The sequence below is a fragment of the Cydia pomonella genome, chromosome 5 (assembly GCF_033807575.1).
Source record: "Cydia pomonella isolate Wapato2018A chromosome 5, ilCydPomo1, whole genome shotgun sequence".
NCBI classification, from domain to species: Eukaryota; Metazoa; Arthropoda; class Insecta; order Lepidoptera; family Tortricidae; genus Cydia; species Cydia pomonella.
The window spans coordinates 22,240,708-22,259,088 of NC_084707.1; the positions used below are offsets into that span (position 1 = coordinate 22,240,708).

The following is an 18,381-nucleotide window of genomic DNA, read 5'->3' on the forward strand; positions in this document are numbered from 1 at the left end:
GATAGCCCTTTGACAAACTATATCACACATTTTAAGATTGTATAATTTATTGTAGTCCTATTGCTATTTTCTAGCAACCTAGCAACGAACTTCACTATCTCCCTTCCATTCATTTCATTCATTCAAAATCGCCATTTAACTTGACTTTGACTGACGCTGTCTGTGCTGTGTTGTTCTGCCTATGAATACAAATTTTAGGTGTCCCGTAATTTCAGCGCATATTTCGCTAATGTTTACCGCATAGTGTCTGGCGGATACCCTTGCGATGAAGTTAAAAAAGATGAAGGTGGATTCGGAGGTAAAAGTTTCTTCAGAATCCCTATTACCTAAAAGCCGACAAGTCTCCTTCGGCGTGAAGTCGTAAACAAACATTTTTGTTTTAGGAGGTGAGTCCTGTGCCTGTGCCTCAGCCCGAGATAATTGAAGCTGACCTGTACAAGCGTACTTACTTTGGGCCTGATGTCCCCACGTTAGAGCTGGAGTGTTGGGAGGAAGAGCTCTCTGAATGTCAACTGAATGCCTATAAGAATGCAGACGACGAGTACAAGAGCATTCAAACCAAAATTGATGATCTGGTGAAGGATACCGGTGGACAGATTGTGTACAACGGCGACCAGTTTACTGCATACCAGTTGCTTGGAAAGTAAGTACATTTCATTCTAATTTGTGTTACTAAGACTCGCTTAAATCTGAGGAATATCAACAAAATCCTACAACGCTTAGTCTAATTCAGACAGTTTTTCGTATAGAAATAAAGTATTGTAGATTAATCTACTTGGGCATTTATGTTTGAAGTTGTATGGTCAACCAATTTGATTTCTAGGCCACTATAGAACCATATCATAATGACTTCTACAACAGTGCTTATTGAGTGATGCATGTCATGTATAGAGTAGTTAAAGCGACAAGGTTCTATAGTGGCCTAGGATTCAAATTGGTTGACTGGACCACCAAGTTTTATGGTAAAAATGTGAATTTTCATATTATTTCTACTCATAATCATGAGCTCTTTTCCATTTTTACTAAGAAAAAAATTGTCCTGATTTTTTAAATATACAACTTTAGCTTTAATTGTTGGTGATTATGCTATGCTCCCGGAAAATTTGATTCCAATGAGAACCATACTGACAAATGAGAATAAGGGACCTGTAGCTCTGGTTGTTTTGGTACTGTGAATTTTGTAAATTTCTTGTAGTAGCAATTGGTACCAACAAATGAAAATCCCGCTTCTTTTGTTACTATTTAAGTGTACAATTTGTAATCTAAACTATACTTATGTTATTTTTACTAGCTTTTATTTAACTTACCCTGTTAGTATGTAAGTTTGTTTGTTAGATAGTGTGGGTCAAATCTCGGAAGATAAATTTAACCCACTTCCCAATTTCCGATTGAGATGAAAATTTGCATACATATTTATTTTTTTTTATTTTTTTATTTATTTATTAATAAATCATTATTATATTAAAATATGTAAGTCGGGTGACAATGCAATGTTATGGTACCATCGAGCAAATCTGATGATGGAGACAGGAGGTAGATATAGGAGGGAGAATCAACTTTTTAGCGTCACTCGTTGCCATGGTTACGATTAGTTGTCCAGGGGACAAAAGTTCATTGAAATACTGATTTTATGGTACTTAAATGTATCAAACTTGCGTTTTTGTGGTCGTTATAACCAATGTCCATAATGGGCCCCCTACTAAGCATGTTAATAGAACGACATACAACGTCTCTTTAAACAAACTGTGCCACTGTTGTCCCTTGGACAACGGGACAGGATAACAAAACAAAAAAAGTTGATTCACCCAGGAACTTTGCGATGAAACAATGCAACCTAATTGTGTTGGGGGTTTTCAGAATTGTTTCGATCAGTCAGCAACAAAAGCTTGTGCCAAAAATGAAGATTTTGCCAAAAACTTATTTTAGCTGATTTCATAAACATGCTTGAAAATCAATACCAAACCACACACAAATGTTATCTAATTGTGTAATTTATTTTATTGGTTTATAACCAGTGATCGGTTATTTGGATTCTCCCTCACGGGATATCAAGTAGAAAAGTTAATATAGATACGATAGTTTCCCGCGATACCGAACAAACCATACAAAAATAAAACAATTTAAATTATCTCTAAGGAATTTTTTACTCTTACATGGCAACCAGTGGAGACAAAAACTTCTATTCTTTTCCTAATCTCAACATTTTATTTAAAGCAAAATATATTAAAACCTCCACAAAGTATTAGCTTATATATCTGTCATGATGGAAAAAATACTTCAAAATCTTGACATTGATATTTCATTATTTTCTCTGGATTTCAGTTCTAATTATTTTTGGTGAGCAATAAAACCATTTGACATTGTGGAGATTGTTTTTCTCAAACTACCTCTCAGTTGAAAGAAGTGTAATTCACTTTTTGATAACGAATTCATTTATTTAAACAATTAACCCGTAGTAACCATATATTAGCTGATAGACACACGTACTTACTCGCCGAACTTTTATCCAAACGGTACAAAATATGTCGCTTTGGAGGCAGCAAATGAGCTGTCAGTATAAACACTTGTGCTCATTTGTTCGATTTAGACAAAATAACGGTGAGTAAGTACTCGTCTATCAGCTACTTAGATGTTTCAAAGTGTACATTGTATTTTTTTGCCTTTTCTAACAACATAAAGCCCGGATTCCCGGGGCATATCCATACTAACATAATGATTGAGGTCGTTCACCCCATGTCGAATCCAAAAAACCGATCACTGTTTATAACACATTTATAACTGCCAATCAATAACTTTGCTTTTGAATATGAATATATTTTGCAATTATATTGTTACTTCACAAATTAAGCTATCAATATTTTCCAGGCAACCAGTACTTAAGGATCTGGAGAGACAAAGTGCCGAGATCATCAGATCTAGATCTCGGTCACTGTCCATCTCCAAAGAAGGAACGAGGACTGGAAAGAGAGGTAATACCTTATAACATAGGTCTCTCTCTCTCTCTCTCTCTTTAGCCCTTCTTTACCCTTTGGGTGTAGGCCTCTTTCATTTTGTGCCACTCGTCACGGTTCTTGCAACCTGGAGCCACTTCTTCCCCACACTCCTTTTGATGTCGTGGTCCCAACGCATCTGGGGTCTACTTTGAGGACGTTCCTCCCCCTACGGTCGCCACCCCAGTAGTCGTTTACTCCACGAATTCTGGCTACGTGTTTTACAATATAGGTATCATAACATTAAATGGCAATTTATAAAAATTTTGTTGAGATAAAAAAATTGTTATGGAAGAATACATCACACAAATTTTATAGGTGCACACCAAGACTATGTGCCAAGTTATTTTTGTAGGATTTGATATTATCTTGAATCTATTGGGAAAAAAAATTTTTCACTGACCTGACTATACTTACTTTTGAACACTAAGAATTATGCAGTGTTATGACTTAAACTGCCAAAGAAACCATGTTTTTATCTAAGGTTTATATTTGCTTGTTTTTATCAAAATGTTAGATTTGTTATTAATGTGTGACATTTTTTTTTATGCCTGATAAATAGTGACATTCAATAAGATTATAGTTTAGCTTTCTTTTAATATATTGTACTGGAAATCAGGTCGCCCCAAAAAGAATAAAGAAGAAGACCGTGACTACTCTCCATCTCCCGATAGAGATGCGGAGCCGCGCCACAAGAAGAAAAAGAAGGATAAGGAAAAAGAAAAGGAAAAGGACAAGGACAAGGAGAATAAGAAAGACAAGGATAGCACTAAGACCAAGGATAAGACACTTGCACCGTCCAGTAAGTATAATTATGATTATCTGTTTCTTTTCTTAGTTGTATGTGTAGTAGTAAACTCTTTATTGTGCAAAAACATGTCATAAAAGTAAATTACAAATAGGAAAAGTTAAGTACAAAGGCGAAGCTACCTTTGAGTAGATGAGAGGAGAAATTGTAAGAGGGTGACAAATGCAGCAACATGTACAAGTGTCAAGTCATGTAGGATATTTTGCTAAAAGGAGACTTTATTTTATTTTCAAAACTGAGTAATACTGCATTCAAAGATTTAAAAAAAAATAAGTTACTTTGTCTGGAAATCGAACCGACTCAAATGTGAAAAAAAAATCCTGTATTTTTATGATGCCAATAGAAGGAATGCATAAAAAATAAGTCTTCTCAGAAGTATGATATCACAAAAGAAATGAAGAGAGTAAAATTTTTGATTAAAATTTCAAGATTCGGTTTAATTCCCAGAAAAAGTAAGCAATTTTCAATTTTTTTTTAGAAATTCTTTGAATGCAATATTACTTACTTTTAAAAATAAAATAAAGTCTTCTTTCAGCAAAATATCCTATCTACGATATTTAAGGTACTTTCCCTTGATGTCCCATAGTCTTGGGACGCCCTGTATATACATACATAATTTTATACGATAAATATAATTTAACTCTAAAAAGGAATGAGAAATTTTACACTAAAATGAAAAAGAGGTGAAAGAATATGAAACAATGAGAGAATATGATATGAGTTTTTATTTAACTCAAAGCCTGTTAGTCAGTTGATTTGACCTCTTTGAAACAAGATTTGAATGATGTTAGTGTACCTAATATACCAATTTAATAGGCAATAACACGGGTCTTATTCTTAAATCTAGGTATAAATATTAAAAGCTCTCCTAACCTGTAAACATTAAAGATGCAGTCCTAAGAAGATACAACGCAAGAAACTCGGCGGGGTTCATTTATTTTTGGGACTAAACACACCTTTGTAACTCTAATGACAATACAATGTTATGGAATCACTAAGATTGATAATGTGAGATTAGTGGCCATAGAAACTATATTAATAATAATATTTCCCTACTAGATGTCCACAGCGTGGTCACCAACGTGCGTCCATCCGAAGCCACTGCCATCGGAGGGCTGCTCACCGGCAGCGCCACCAAGACCACGGCCATCGTCGACCTCACCAAGGACGACGGAAACAAGAATGTGGCCGACTCCAGGGAAGTGTCGTTTAATAAGCTGCAAGGTGAGATCTGAATATTTATTATAATTACATTTATAATATATACCGGTATCTGGCTAGTGCTACTTGCGTTTAGTGGCAAATGTATGAACAGACCCCAATGTAAAGGCCAGGCACACTTACCCGTATTTGCATTATGCATTTATCTTATGCCGGGGCCACACTAACAGGGAACACCGTTGATTACCGCGATAATACCAGTGTGGCGATAATCAACGACGTTTCCTGTTAGTGTGGACCCGGCATTAGGGCGTCAAGAAATATGGTTACGCTTTGTCTAATCTCGGCCCTACGCAACTAAAGAGAAGAATCCTCTATTTCATTTAAAATCATTATTTTCCTAGCTTATTCCCAGCTTTTTGCTATTTAAAAGCCGTAACAGACAGGCGTACAGAACCGCGACCTTGGTCCGGTCCGAGGCCTGTTTGATCGTCTGTACTGTGGTCCGCTGTACGTCCATTAAGGACGTAGCTATAAATGATAGCGAGAAAGAGATATTTTGGCCGGACCAAGGTCGCGGTCCTGTATACCCGTCTGTTACGACTTCTAAGCGCTAAATTCTAAGAAATTCTTATTAAAAGTCGTCCGACTTCCTCACGAGGTTTTTCTTGACCATAAATCAACGAATATTATGTATTGTCCATAAATTCTGAGAAATTCAACTACGAGTAGAACCCACAACCTTATCGTTAGGCTAGCAACATTTACTGAGAAAAACACTAATAGCTAACCCACTTTCTATTTCAATTAGTTTTGTTATGTATCTAAGAGCAAAACTTAATGAATAAACTTTTTTCCTTAGGCAAAACCTTCCCATCGCTGGTTGTGGTCGCGCGCCCCTACCTCCGCGCTAAAGACGCGCAGCCACCCGCAGACCGCTCGGCTCTCGACAGCAAAGTGAAGTCTGTGCTCATGCACACTCCCATGAAGTTCACTGAGTGGCTCATCCAGCAGGGCCTGGTGCGGTCGGAGCAGTGGTGCGTGATACATCAAGGCAACAAGCTCAAACTCGGTAAGTTTCAGACTAGGGACAGCTAGTCGATTTCTAGTCGCCGAATGGACAACTGCCTAGGCCTGAAATTCTTCCGCACGCAGCATTTGTAGGCGCTCCTTATTTACTAGTATTAGTGGTCTGTAAACCCTCATTTTGTTCACTGCAGACGCTGGAGTAAAGATTCAAAAACCTGGGATATTTAATGAATATTTTATCAACCTTACCAAGTAAGGGCTGACTTGGTAATTTCCCGGAAAAAGGGGGCAAGGTCGCCCCCGTAGGTAACACTTGGAGGCGCACAGTGGAAAAGCAGGCTGCATCAGTTGGCCTCGGCTGGGCGGAGCTGGAGGAGGCCGCGCTGGACCGTGAACAATGGAAATCCCTTCTGAAAACCCTATGTCCCTGATGAGGGATAACAAGATGCCTTCATCATCATCAAACTTACCAATTTGTTAATATAAAAATATTGTTCTTTGTATGGTATATGCTCGTATAGTATTTATAGTTTACTATGACTAACGTACTGTAGAGCTTCCCCAGATCAGTCAGATAACAGTTCTATCCGTGAATGACAATAACGCGCTAATTGCTTTAAAGCTTTAATCATGCCCATGAATTTCTAGGCATGTACTCCGACGTATCCAAGTTCCCGTTCTCCGGCGGCTACGTCTGGATCTCCGAATGCTGCCCGACGCGCTTCGTGTCCGTATTCTGCAGTTCCATCTTTGAAGGCGCCACTTTCCCTCCGAGCGTGCTCCTCAAGCTGGTCTACCACTGGGCTTGCCAGACCAATGTGCAGAACGTCGTGCAGTGGGTCAAAGTAGACAATCTCTATGTCAAGGTAAATTGTCTTTATTTGCAACATTTTTGATACTTCTAGAAACGGGTGAAAGAGGAAAAGCACTTCATAATGAATCAACACGGGAAATGAGTTCACATTGTCCGGGCGGCTACATCTGGGTCTCCGAATGCTGCCCGACGCGCTTCGTGCTTCTTCGAAGGCGCACGTTCCCTTCCAGCCAGCGTTCTTCTGAAGCTGGTCTACCACTAGGCCTGCCAGACTAATGCCTGGCAGAACGTCGTGCAGTGGGTCAAAGTGGATAATTTCTGTAGCAAGGTCTAAGATCTGATGTCTTTTAAATCTTATAACGGGCTTTTTAGCATTTGTAACAGCTGATGATAAAGGAAAATTAAGCAAATAAAACCTAAGGACAGATTGACGTTCCTTTGAATATCGCAGGGAATCTTTGATGAGATCAGTACTACCGTTCCACTACTTATGATAATTAAGGCAGTATTTCTAGAACTTTAGCGGCCTAAAGGCCTGAAGAGGTTCAAATGGACAGAGAAAAATAGAAATGATGATCGTTGTGGAGCTCCCTGGGTAATCCCTGTGGACTTGTTTTGGTTGATATTATGATTCTAATATCTATGTTAATTTTTCCCAGGGTCTATTCACCTGGCTGCGAGCAGTATGCACTTCAGCCATTCACCAACACATGAGCTTACTCGGCGGCGCCGGAAAAAAGGTCGAAGTTGGCGTCATCTCTCTCGGAACCACCAGCCACGACGGAACCCAGCGGCAGGTCAAAGTGGAGGTGCTGGGCGTGCTGGACCCTGCTGACAAACTGGTGAGACTAATCATAAAATTATTATAGGTACACATATACGTATTGTCAACGATTCGAAGACACCAACGTTAACGTTTATATTCTTTTCGCATCCAGGATATAATTGTTAAAAAAAAATGACATGTCGTTTAGTTATCGATCTTTTAAAGATCTTTCCATAAGTAGAATATTATATTACACTCTTTATATTTCAGATCCGCCTCCGCGCCGTGGAACCTCTAGCTGAGCACGAGAAAAACTACAAAAAGCGCTTCCAAAAAATCCTCGAACCCCTCATCACCTGGGTCCACCCCTCCTCCGTCATTCTCACCGACCTCACGGTCGACAAGGGCACCCTAGTGTCCATGGGCTTTAAGAATGTCCACCAGTCGTCCTCTCACACGGAGACCCCGGCCAGGAACAGCAACGCCAACATCATGGAGTACTTGAGGAGGATCGTGCCGAGGATGTTCCAGAACACGCTCTCGCTGCTGTCGAGGCAGATCATACAGCAGTTCCTGGACGAGCTGGTGTGGAGGGAGAGGTATAGCGAAAAAATTGACAGTAGTAGGCGGTACTGTCGTCAGAGCCTCAAGCAAGCAAACCAACCAAGTGGTCGGTCAAAAATCAACAACAAAGTCCGAAATCCGAATAGTGGATCATTACAATCAGTGAAGAAGATCGTCGTATAAAAAAGTTTCATATTTTCTGGATGAGCTGTAGGGCTAAGATGGTCTGCTCTTTATCATTTGTCACCATGCCTGTCACGTTCTAACAAGTATGTAAGTGCGAAAGTGACGGGCATAGTGACAAGCGATAAAAATGGGACCATGCTGGTGAAACTTCGATTGAAAATAAAGTGCAAGACTAAATTAAAATAATTATACATTAATTAATTAATTAATTAATGGGGTTTTCCAGTTTTATAAGAACTTTCGCTAGAAAGTTAATGTTTGTTTGTTTAAACTTTATTGCACAAATTTACAAAAAGAGTACAAATGGCGGACTGAACGTCTTGAGGCATTCTCTACCAGTCAACCATTGGGCTAATGGCTAAACAGATATATAAAATATGCCACTTTTCATGATTTTTCTTTCCAATATTATTGAAGTTTACAGTTAATTTTAAATAAATGATAAGTAATGCAGAAAAATAAACTTCCAATACGAATGATATAAAATTATGGTTTTGCCCTTATTATCGTTTTCTTATCTGCAGGTTCGGAATCTCGCCCGGGCAAGCGTTCGACAACATTGTTCTTCATATCGCAGAACAGACCAAATTCGACTCCAAGGACGCTATTACAGTCCGCCTCAACAAGATCGCAGCTAACCCCTTCAAGAACTGGAAATATCCCAGCAAGGTATACATTTCCTAGTATTGTGACTAGGAGCGGTCCATTAGGTCTAATTCACTAAATGTCCAGTCTGTCCGTTAGGTCTAAATTCCTAAATGTCCATTCTTCAAAGGTCAAATTCCCCAAATGTCAAATCTGTAGGTAATAAAACATTTCCTTCGCACCTTAGCTAGCCGGGAGCCCCGCTTCGTAGGGCTCCTATTTCTGAGCGGTTTGCCCTTCGGGCATCTAAAGCTACCTAACGAACCTAACCTACACTTTTTTCCCCAAAGTGTAATGTTTTATTTATTTATTTATTTTATTTATTTAGGATTACCAACAGATAATACATCTTACATGCTCTTAAATCTATATGACAATCAGGACTGATGCTTATCTAATTATAGGTAACCACATCTTATATAAGTGTCTTCTACCAGTGAACATGCAGTAATCTTACGGTTAAATTAATTAGTACCAGTACATTACATTAACTAATGCTATTCGTACAACTAGGATGATGGTAAATAGTTGATAACAATTATTAACTACTTATATACAAATATTTTATATATATATTTTATTAAGTATTTTTAAGTCATCTGTGAATCTGTGGCGAATTATTTGTGATATCCAGTGAGCCAACATATTTCATCACCTTTCTTTTAAACTGTTCCGGTCTATCGTTGAATATGTCAACTCCCGCCGAGCCAGGGATATGATTGTATAATTTTGCCATTCTTAAAAGGGCAGAGTTACGACCTAAATTTGTTTTCCCAAATGGAATTCTAAACAGCAGTTTTCACGGACTTCACACTAAATCAATAGGTAGGTTAGGTTCGTTAGGTAGTTTCAAATGCCCGAAGCGCAAACCGCCCAGAAATAGGAGCCCCGCAGGCGCTAGTTAAGTTGTGAAGGAAATGATTTAATACAGATTTTAAAATAGACTTTCAGGGAACATACATTCGGGGAATTAGACCTTCGAAGAATGAAAAATCGGGGAATAGGCTGTTAAGGAATGGACATTTAGTGAATTAGACCTAATGGACCGTTCCGAAGCTGATTCGAGGCGAATCAAATACAACTTATGATTTTGAATCTAAACGGTGTATTTGTTCTCGTAGAAATCAAAGAACACCGAGCCGGAAGCATCGACATCTGCAGCTGAAGAGACGGGACGCGGCAAGCGCGGGCGCCGCAAGAAGGAGCCCACGCCCGAGCCGCCGCCGCGCAAGAAGAAGAAGGAGAAGACCCTGTACGTGCCCGACGACGACGAGGAAGAGGTCAGTTCCATGTTATACTGTAAGCATCGTCATCGTTTGACGGGGTTCAACGATAAATACGCAATACACATTACATTGATGGCCCAATGATTTAGCTTCCAATTATTATGTTGTTCCTCAGGGGAAAACATCCTTCAACTGAGAAGGACCTCGAGAGAATCCTATTCAAAATTAATTTTTTAACCAACTGCCTTCCCCAGAAGAAGTTTCTGTATTCAGTTGTGGCTTTTTTTAAATGTATGTTCATCAATGATTCCTAAACCTGTGGTCCGAATTTAGTAATTCATTTTAATTCTTCTTTCCATTATCACTTTTCACTCTTTCAGGTACCCCTAGCCCTTCGCCGCACGAAGATCAAGCAAGAACGAGACCAGAAAAAAGAGAAAGAGAAGGAAAAAGAAGAACCAACTCCCCGCTCTAGACGCAAAGCCGTGCGTTCTTACGTCGACGATGACCTGGACGATATACCGCTGAAGGCTATCAAGAAGGAGATGAAACCGGAGGAAACCGTGTCCATGGAGCGGTATTACTTCGGTCAGTTTGGCGGGGAAGGGCCGGTGCAGAAGGTTTCTATTGCTGTTGAGGTGAGTTTCTTATTTACCCCCCCTCCCCCCAATCCAGACGGAAAGCCGTGCGTTCCTACGTCGACGATGACCTGGCCAATATACTGCTGAAGACTATCAAGGAGATGAAACCAGAGGAAACTGTGTCCTTGGAGCGTTATTACTTCGGACAGAATGGAGGGGAAGGGCCGGTGCAAAAAGTTTCTATTGCTGTTGAGGTGAGTTTCTTATTTACCCCCCGCTCCAGAGGAAAAGCCGTGCGTTCCTAGGTCATCGATCAAACCGGAGGACACTGTGTTGATGGAACGGTGATACTTCGGGTTTTGATTTCTAGGTTTGTATTGCTGTTAAGGTGAGTTTGTTGTTAAGACTCGAATTGAGTAGAAGATTGGCCGACTAATTGAACTGCTTCTTTTATGGGACATAAATGTGACGTTTTCAATAAAAGGGACCACATTGTCTGTTGTCGATAAGGTTCATTTAAATTTTGAAATAGCGCCTTATTGACAACGGACAATAAGTACCCTTTTCGGTCGGTCAAATTTGGAATAAAATCCTGAACAACAAATGACAACTTAATTTTATTTTATAAAGAGTTGTGTATTCATAAAATATTATGCCTCTTTTTGTTATATGATTTCTAAGAGCTTTCAGTGTTGCATAGGTATATCTTATTTTATTTTTGGTTTTGGTTGACATTTAAACACTTTTTGTGTTTTAAAGTACTGTTCTGGTTATCCTTGCTAAAGTAACACCAGACCAGCGTGATTTAACGAATTCTTTTCTATTCACAGTGCCCCACGTGCCACATAGAGTTCACCAACAACATTTCCCTTATGGAGCATCTCTTCCTACACGCTATACCCGCGCCTGCCTCTGCCCCGGACTCGACAGCCCAATGTTCTTACTGTTTGACGCGATTCGCGACTGATGAAGACCTCAAAGCGCATCTTAAGCAGGAGCACCCAAGCGATACCAAGACGCCTGACTTGTTCACTTATGCGTGCCTCATCTGTGAGGTTAGTTCAGAACAGCTCCCTTCTGGAGTATCTCCTTCTACACGCTATACCTGCGCCTGCCTCCGCCCCGGACTCGACAGCCCAATGTTTTTACTGTCTGATGCGGTTTGTGACTTATGAAGACCTCAAGGCGCATCATGGCATGAGCACCGAAGCGACACCAAGACACCTGACTTGTTCACTTAATGCCTGCCTCATCTGTGAGGTTAGTTCACAACAGCTCCCTCCTGGAGTATCTCCTTCTACACGCTATACCTGCGCCTGCCTCCGCCCCGGACTGGACAGCCCAGTGTTCTTACTGTCTGACGCGGTTCGCGGTCCATTCCATCTGACTCCTACTTTCCGAAATGTATCCCTTCCGATAACCGACCATCTTGAGCTTCTCGGAATCTCGCTGACTTCGAAACTCAACTTCGGCCCGCACATCGAGTCGAAAGCACAGTTAGCAGCAAAAAAGCTGGGCATCCTCAACAAGGTGAGGCAATATTTTACACCTAGGCAACTGCTCGACCTTTACCTAGCACAAGTGCGATCGTGTGTGGAATACTGTTCGCATCTGTGGGATGGTTCAGCAAAATACCAGCTTGAGGCGCTCGAGTCAGTTGAGAGGAGAGCCAAGAGAATCATTAATGATGACGATCTGACGAATGCTCGACTCCAAAGTCTGGAGCATCGTCGCAAGGTTGCCAGCCTAACGATCTTTTACAGGATACATTTCGGAGAGTGTGCCGAGGAACTGCACAACCTTATTCCTCCGTCCCCATTTCACCATCGGACTACCAGACAATTGGCACTCCGGCACCGCTTCATGGTAGGTATTCCACAAATACGCACGAAGCGTTTTGCTTCAACATTTCTTATGCGAACTGCCAAGGAGTGGAATGCCCTGCCCGAGTCTGTGTTTCCGCATGAGTACAATCTGGGTCTCTTCAAGGCTAGGGTAAATAGGTATCTCATAGGTAAGCGTGCTCCACCGTAGATCGCATCATCACTTACCATCAGGTGAGATCGTGGTCAAACGCTTGCCTATCGTTATTAAAAAAAAAAAAAAAAAAAAAAAAAAAAAAAAAAAAAAAAAAAAAAAAAAAAAAAAAAAAAAAAAAAAAAACCTCAAGGCGCATTTTAAGCAGGAGCACCCAAGCGACACCAAGACACGGGACTTGTTCACTTATGCCTGCCTCATCTGTGAGGTTAGTTCACAACAGCTCCCTTCTGCAGCATCTCTTCTTACACGCTTTACCCGCGCCTGCCTCCGCCCTGGACTCGACAGCCCAGTGTTCTTACTGTCTGACGCGGTTCGAGACTAATGAAGACTAAGATAATACTTACGCAGGAGGTTTAATGCAGATTCAGAACTTGAAACACATCTAGGATTTTCTTAACAAATTTGTTCAGGCATTGATTTTTGGGGACACCAAACGAGAATGTTCGGTCGGAATTATATGAACGGAAATATATATGGGTAGAAAATGTGACTCGGCCACTTTCACTCAGTTTCAATTATTTAATAAACAAAATTGGTAGGTAAGGTTCGACCGAGATCTCGGTCTCGGTCTCGGTCTCGGCATTCTCGGCCAAAAATCGAGTCGAGATCTCGGTCTCGGCTCTCGGCCAAAATGGGCCGAGATTCTTGCCGAGACCGAGAATAGGCAATGAGTTATCATTGGTGAATTTGAATTTTCCCCGCACGAGCGCCTGTTTCTTAGCCACCCGTTGGTTGCATAACCCGGTTGGTGTGACGTTTTTTGTGATTTTGATTGGTTTCGTACCCACATTTTAAGCCAATTACTTATCAAATACTAAGTGTTGGGATCGGATAGGCGCGGTTGCAAGAAATGACTAGTTCATTTGGGTCTTTTCGTTTTGTGGTTATTATTATTGATGAATAAATAAGTGTATATTGTTATCGGGATGTAACTTACATTAACTTGTTGTGAGTAGAAGATGACACTGGATATTTTGATACTAAATATATTTGTGTTAACGGGAAAACGCAAAGCAGTAGGTATGTACTAAAACGACAGCTGTGGCGGATATTTTGGTTTACAATATTTTTTATTTATTTTTTATTTTTTTTATTCCGAAAAGGTAAGCATTTGACCACAATCTCACCTGATGGAAAGTGCCGATGTAGTCTAGGATGGAACATGCTTACCTAAAAGATGTCTATTCACTCTCGATTTAAAAAGGTCCAAGTTATAGTGGACTGGGAATAGATTTGCAGGAAGTGAATTCCACTCCTTAGTGCGAATCAGTGGTAAAGTAACGACGTAAGGGTGAAACGCAAGTCCGCGTCTAGTCCCACGGTGGCAGAACAGAGATGGGGGGATAAGATTATGTAATCCCATCGCACACTCCCCGAAATGTATCCTGTAGAATACCGATAAACAGGCTACCTTTCTACGGTGTTCTAGGCTCTGCAGTCTAGCCTCTACCAATCTCGCATCCCCAATAAGCTTCCTAGCGCGTTTGTCTATGGAATCTAGGGTGGCTAGCTGATACTTGGCGGATCCATCCCAAAGGTAACTGCAATACTCCATACACGACCGGACTTGAGCTATGTAAAGCTGAAGAAGCTGCTCCGGTGTGAAGTACTGCTTGACCCTAGAAAGGATATAGAACTCTTTATTTTGATAATTGTTATTGTCCACATCCATACTGAAAAAAACCGGCCAAGTGTGTGTCGGACCACGTATAATGGAAGGTTTCGTACCTTCATACAATACAAAAAAGCCGTTAGTGGCACTTTCGTCGTTTTAATAAGAAGATCAGTTTTTTTATAACTCTTTAATGTCTTAACCGACCATATTCAAAATAATTATCCTGATAATTATTTGCTTATTAAGCTTTATTATTTAGATATTTTTAAATGGTTTTGCTCTCCCAGTTCAAAAGTTAGAGGGGATCACACAATATTTTTTGGGGCGATTATTTCCAAAAGTATTTACTTAATCAAGAAAACGTTTTTAGCAACCTTTATGTATTTTTAAATACCTATCTAATGATGAGCCACATGATTTTTTAAAACTTTTAGTTACATTAAAAGTTTTAAAGTATATATTTGAAAATATATTTTACAATTTTTTTTTCGAAACTAAGAAGCGACTTTCATAATACATGTACACCTACGTTCCAAAGGTTATAAAATATATCGTATAGTTTTTGAGTAAAATGGCCGTGACGTACGCACAGACCGACAGACATAAGGACATGACGAAACTATAAGGGTTACATTTTTGCCATTTTGGCTACGGAACCCTAAAAATACTATTTAATAGCGCTACGAATTGATTATGATAACTTTTTTCTGATAAATCGTTGAATTTCAAATATAAAACATTTTTAGTACAAAATTCGTCTTTTTTTCTATTTTATAAATTCTCGGTCTCGGTCTCGGCCGAGAATCCAATTGAATCTCGGTCTCGGCCGAGACAAAAAAAGCATTCTCGGTCGGACCTTAAAAATTGGATTGATTTGTCACAGGTCCGGTTCGCAGCGGTCCTAACCCTGGGCACGCACATGCAGAAGACGCACCTGCCGCTGGAGCTGCCGTACGGCTGCGACGCGTGCGGCTACCGCGCCTCCTCGCAGCGCCGCGTGGCCGACCACTACCGCCGCCGCCACGCGCGCCACCACTCCGTGCAGTGCCCGCGCTGTCTCAAGGTCAGTTGACGCGACCGGCACAATCATGGAATAGTACAGTGCAACGAGGGGGGTAAGTGGAACTTTGGATACGAGGGAATTAAAGACCCGAGTTTGCAATATTCTTACCCCCGGAGTTGCACAATGTACTATGTCATCACACTTGCTCGAAAAAATATTATTTCATGCAGGTGTACTGAAGGACAAATACCTATTTTGTTCCCTTACACACAATGTTTTTCATCACACTTGCGAAGAAAAAACTAATTTTTAAACGAAATAATTCTTAAATACGGTGACATATCATACATTCGTCCGCCATTTTGTAATTTCTTGACAGGTTAGCATCGAGGGCACAGACCTATTCGGCATTCAGCCATGATTGAAAATTATTTTAAACGGCTGTTAAATTACCTAATCAAATTATTTAATATTATACATAAACAAAAATATTCCATTATAATCGTCAGTATTTTAAAAGTAAAACTCATTTATCAAAAAAGCTATAACTCCCTAGGGAGTTTTTTGTTCACAATCCATAACTCCCGCGGGAACAAAATAGGCATTTGTCCTTCAGTACACCTGCATGAGATAAGATATTTTTCGAGTAAGTGTAATGAAAAACTTCTAAAAGGCAACCGGTTTTAATCGATTCTTAAGGCTTATACGCACTTTCAATTAGCGATCCCGGCGGCGCCACGCGTGCCGTCTCATCGCATCGGTCCTATATATTCGCGATTAAGTCTAATTTTATATTTCTATCTTTTATCTTGTTGTATACGAAAGTGAAGGAAGCGAAAGAGGTATGTCAAGATCGTAGCGGTCTCTGCCTAAACCTCCCGGAAATAGGCGTGATTATTTGGTTTATAATGTATTTATGTATGTTTATTTGGCTTACAAAATTTGGGTTATGCAGGTGATCCAAGTGTATGCTGACGGGCACGAGCTGACTGCCAACATCCTTTTGTTCCTCGACCACCTGCAGCAGCACCACGACAAAGAGCTGGAAATACGCTGCAACCGCTGCGTGCTCAAGTTTGTACACCTCGGTAAGTCGTCAATTTATCTAGTATTCAACTGTTCACGTCTAGAAGGGCATAAAAAAAGAGTTTTTCGTTCAAATCCGCCCAACTTATCTTCAAAGCCAGAGGTTTTGCGAAAAGAAGACAAATTCCATATAATCTGGCCTGCGAAAAGGAAGCGAAGTGGCTCTTGTCTTGGATCAACAAAGTTATGAGATCTCTGCTGAGCCTAGCCACCCACAAATTTAAAATCTACTAAAACAAATGCAATATTGATTTTGGCTACTCGTCAAGTTTAATGGTTGAATCTTCTTCGTATGCCAAATTGTAATCGCATAGACACGACCATAATGACTTCTTACGACGCTTTAGTCAACTGTATTGTATTCGATTAATCACATGACGCTAAAGGATAAAACAAAAGATTTTAATTAATAAGTTGTGCGTTGATGCTTTTGCACTACCTTTTTATCTCTTACTTACCAAATTTTGTTTATTTAGGTTTTATAGTAGAAACAGTATTGTATACAATAGTGATATAATCAATCTTTTCAATCGTACCCAACTCAGCAAGCTTCGTGGCCTAAACACGGTACTCGACTGAAAAGCTTTCTTTACAGTACATATGGTGCTTCTTTACCGCACTAGTGCGAAAATTAGCATATTACGTTACTGTGTCGAACATTTAAAGGGCCACATGTACTGTAAAACGTTGTACGATACATGTGCGAATAGGTAATTCGCAACTCGTGTCGATTTAAAACACTTCCTTCGGTCGTGTTTTAATTTATCGCCACTCGTTTCGAATTTCCTATTTTTCGCACTTGTATCGTAATGTACTATTATATCTCAGAGAAAAGATTCCACCAAAATGTTCGCGTCCGTACTTCCGTAGAGTACTTTCACAAGTTTCACACAAAGATGTTTACTCAATACACGCTAGATGGCGCTGTACAGGGAGCGGCGATTTCTACATCGCGCTAGTGATATTTTTATTCGGATTGTATATAAGGGGTTTGATGTACCAATGCTGGGCAAAGGCCTCCCGTCGTTTTCCGCATTCGACCCTGTCATTGGCGTTATCCACAATGGTAATTTTGGATGGAATGCGTTTAAGTCGTCTCGCCATGTCCTTTTCGGTCTGCCTGGCACTATCTATGGTGTTCCGTGGGTCCATCCTTCCCGGGTGCATGCGGCGGCAGACATGTCCAGCCCAAATAATTAATAGAATCAGGCGTTACTTTGCGGAAATCCATGCTAATTAAAGCAAGAAATATTACTTTGCTAATCCGGTGGGAGGGTGGGAATATTAAAGCATGTAAAAATACGCAAGTAAGTATAACGGGTTAGCACTGTTTGACTAACACGTTATTTTCTCGCGGATTAGCAAAGTAATATTTCTTGCTTTAATGTCCAGCCCAGTAGTGGGACTGGGCTGGAATAGTGAGCTTTAGCGTTCTTAGCCGTTCTTGACGTTTACATCTGCATTTGCATTCTGCAGCAACTCTAATTTTGGAGCATAGTTCTGTGTTTCTGAGTCGATCAGTTCTACGCTACGAACACCTAATATGTACTACGCTCCACAGTGATGGCCGAACGTTAATTGCAATTAACCGTAAACTGTAGCCGTCCGTTACGGTTCAATTTATAATGGTTAATGGACAATAATTTTTAATTGCATTAACGTTTCGGCCAACACTGACGCTCCATCGCTCGCTGGCAAACTTTGAGTGAGTTTCTTGAGTATTTTTAATATTTTGGCTTTATTTGTCTGGTTGATTATTTTCATAGTCAATCATGTATTGGTAAAGTGCGCCCTTTTTGATCGAGTTAGGATTACATATAATAGAAGGCCTTATTAGGCCTATTGATGCCTAAATGTTATCCTGTTG

The 18,381-nt window shown here is 40.2% G+C and overlaps 1 protein-coding gene across 3 annotated transcripts in view; it reads left to right on the forward strand.

The window, feature by feature from the left end:
- Positions 1–133: 133 nt before the first annotated feature.
- Positions 134–18,381, forward strand: part of LOC133518104 (uncharacterized) — a 28,113-nt gene continuing 9,865 nt past the window's right edge. For all 3 annotated transcript variants that reach the window (XM_061851686.1, XM_061851687.1, XM_061851688.1), the window contains exons 1-15: positions 134–298; positions 384–643; positions 2,866–2,969; positions 3,610–3,792; positions 4,858–5,022; positions 5,822–6,031; positions 6,637–6,854; positions 7,462–7,644; positions 7,839–8,167; positions 8,843–8,987; positions 10,085–10,243; positions 10,570–10,827; positions 11,601–11,825; positions 15,309–15,488; positions 16,384–16,516. In XM_061851686.1, the coding sequence (XP_061707670.1) occupies positions 266–298; positions 384–643; positions 2,866–2,969; positions 3,610–3,792; positions 4,858–5,022; positions 5,822–6,031; positions 6,637–6,854; positions 7,462–7,644; positions 7,839–8,167; positions 8,843–8,987; positions 10,085–10,243; positions 10,570–10,827; positions 11,601–11,825; positions 15,309–15,488; positions 16,384–16,516 (2,785 nt within the window). In that variant the 5' untranslated portion in view covers positions 134–265. The remainder of the gene's footprint in view (positions 299–383; positions 644–2,865; positions 2,970–3,609; positions 3,793–4,857; positions 5,023–5,821; positions 6,032–6,636; positions 6,855–7,461; positions 7,645–7,838; positions 8,168–8,842; positions 8,988–10,084; positions 10,244–10,569; positions 10,828–11,600; positions 11,826–15,308; positions 15,489–16,383; positions 16,517–18,381) is intronic.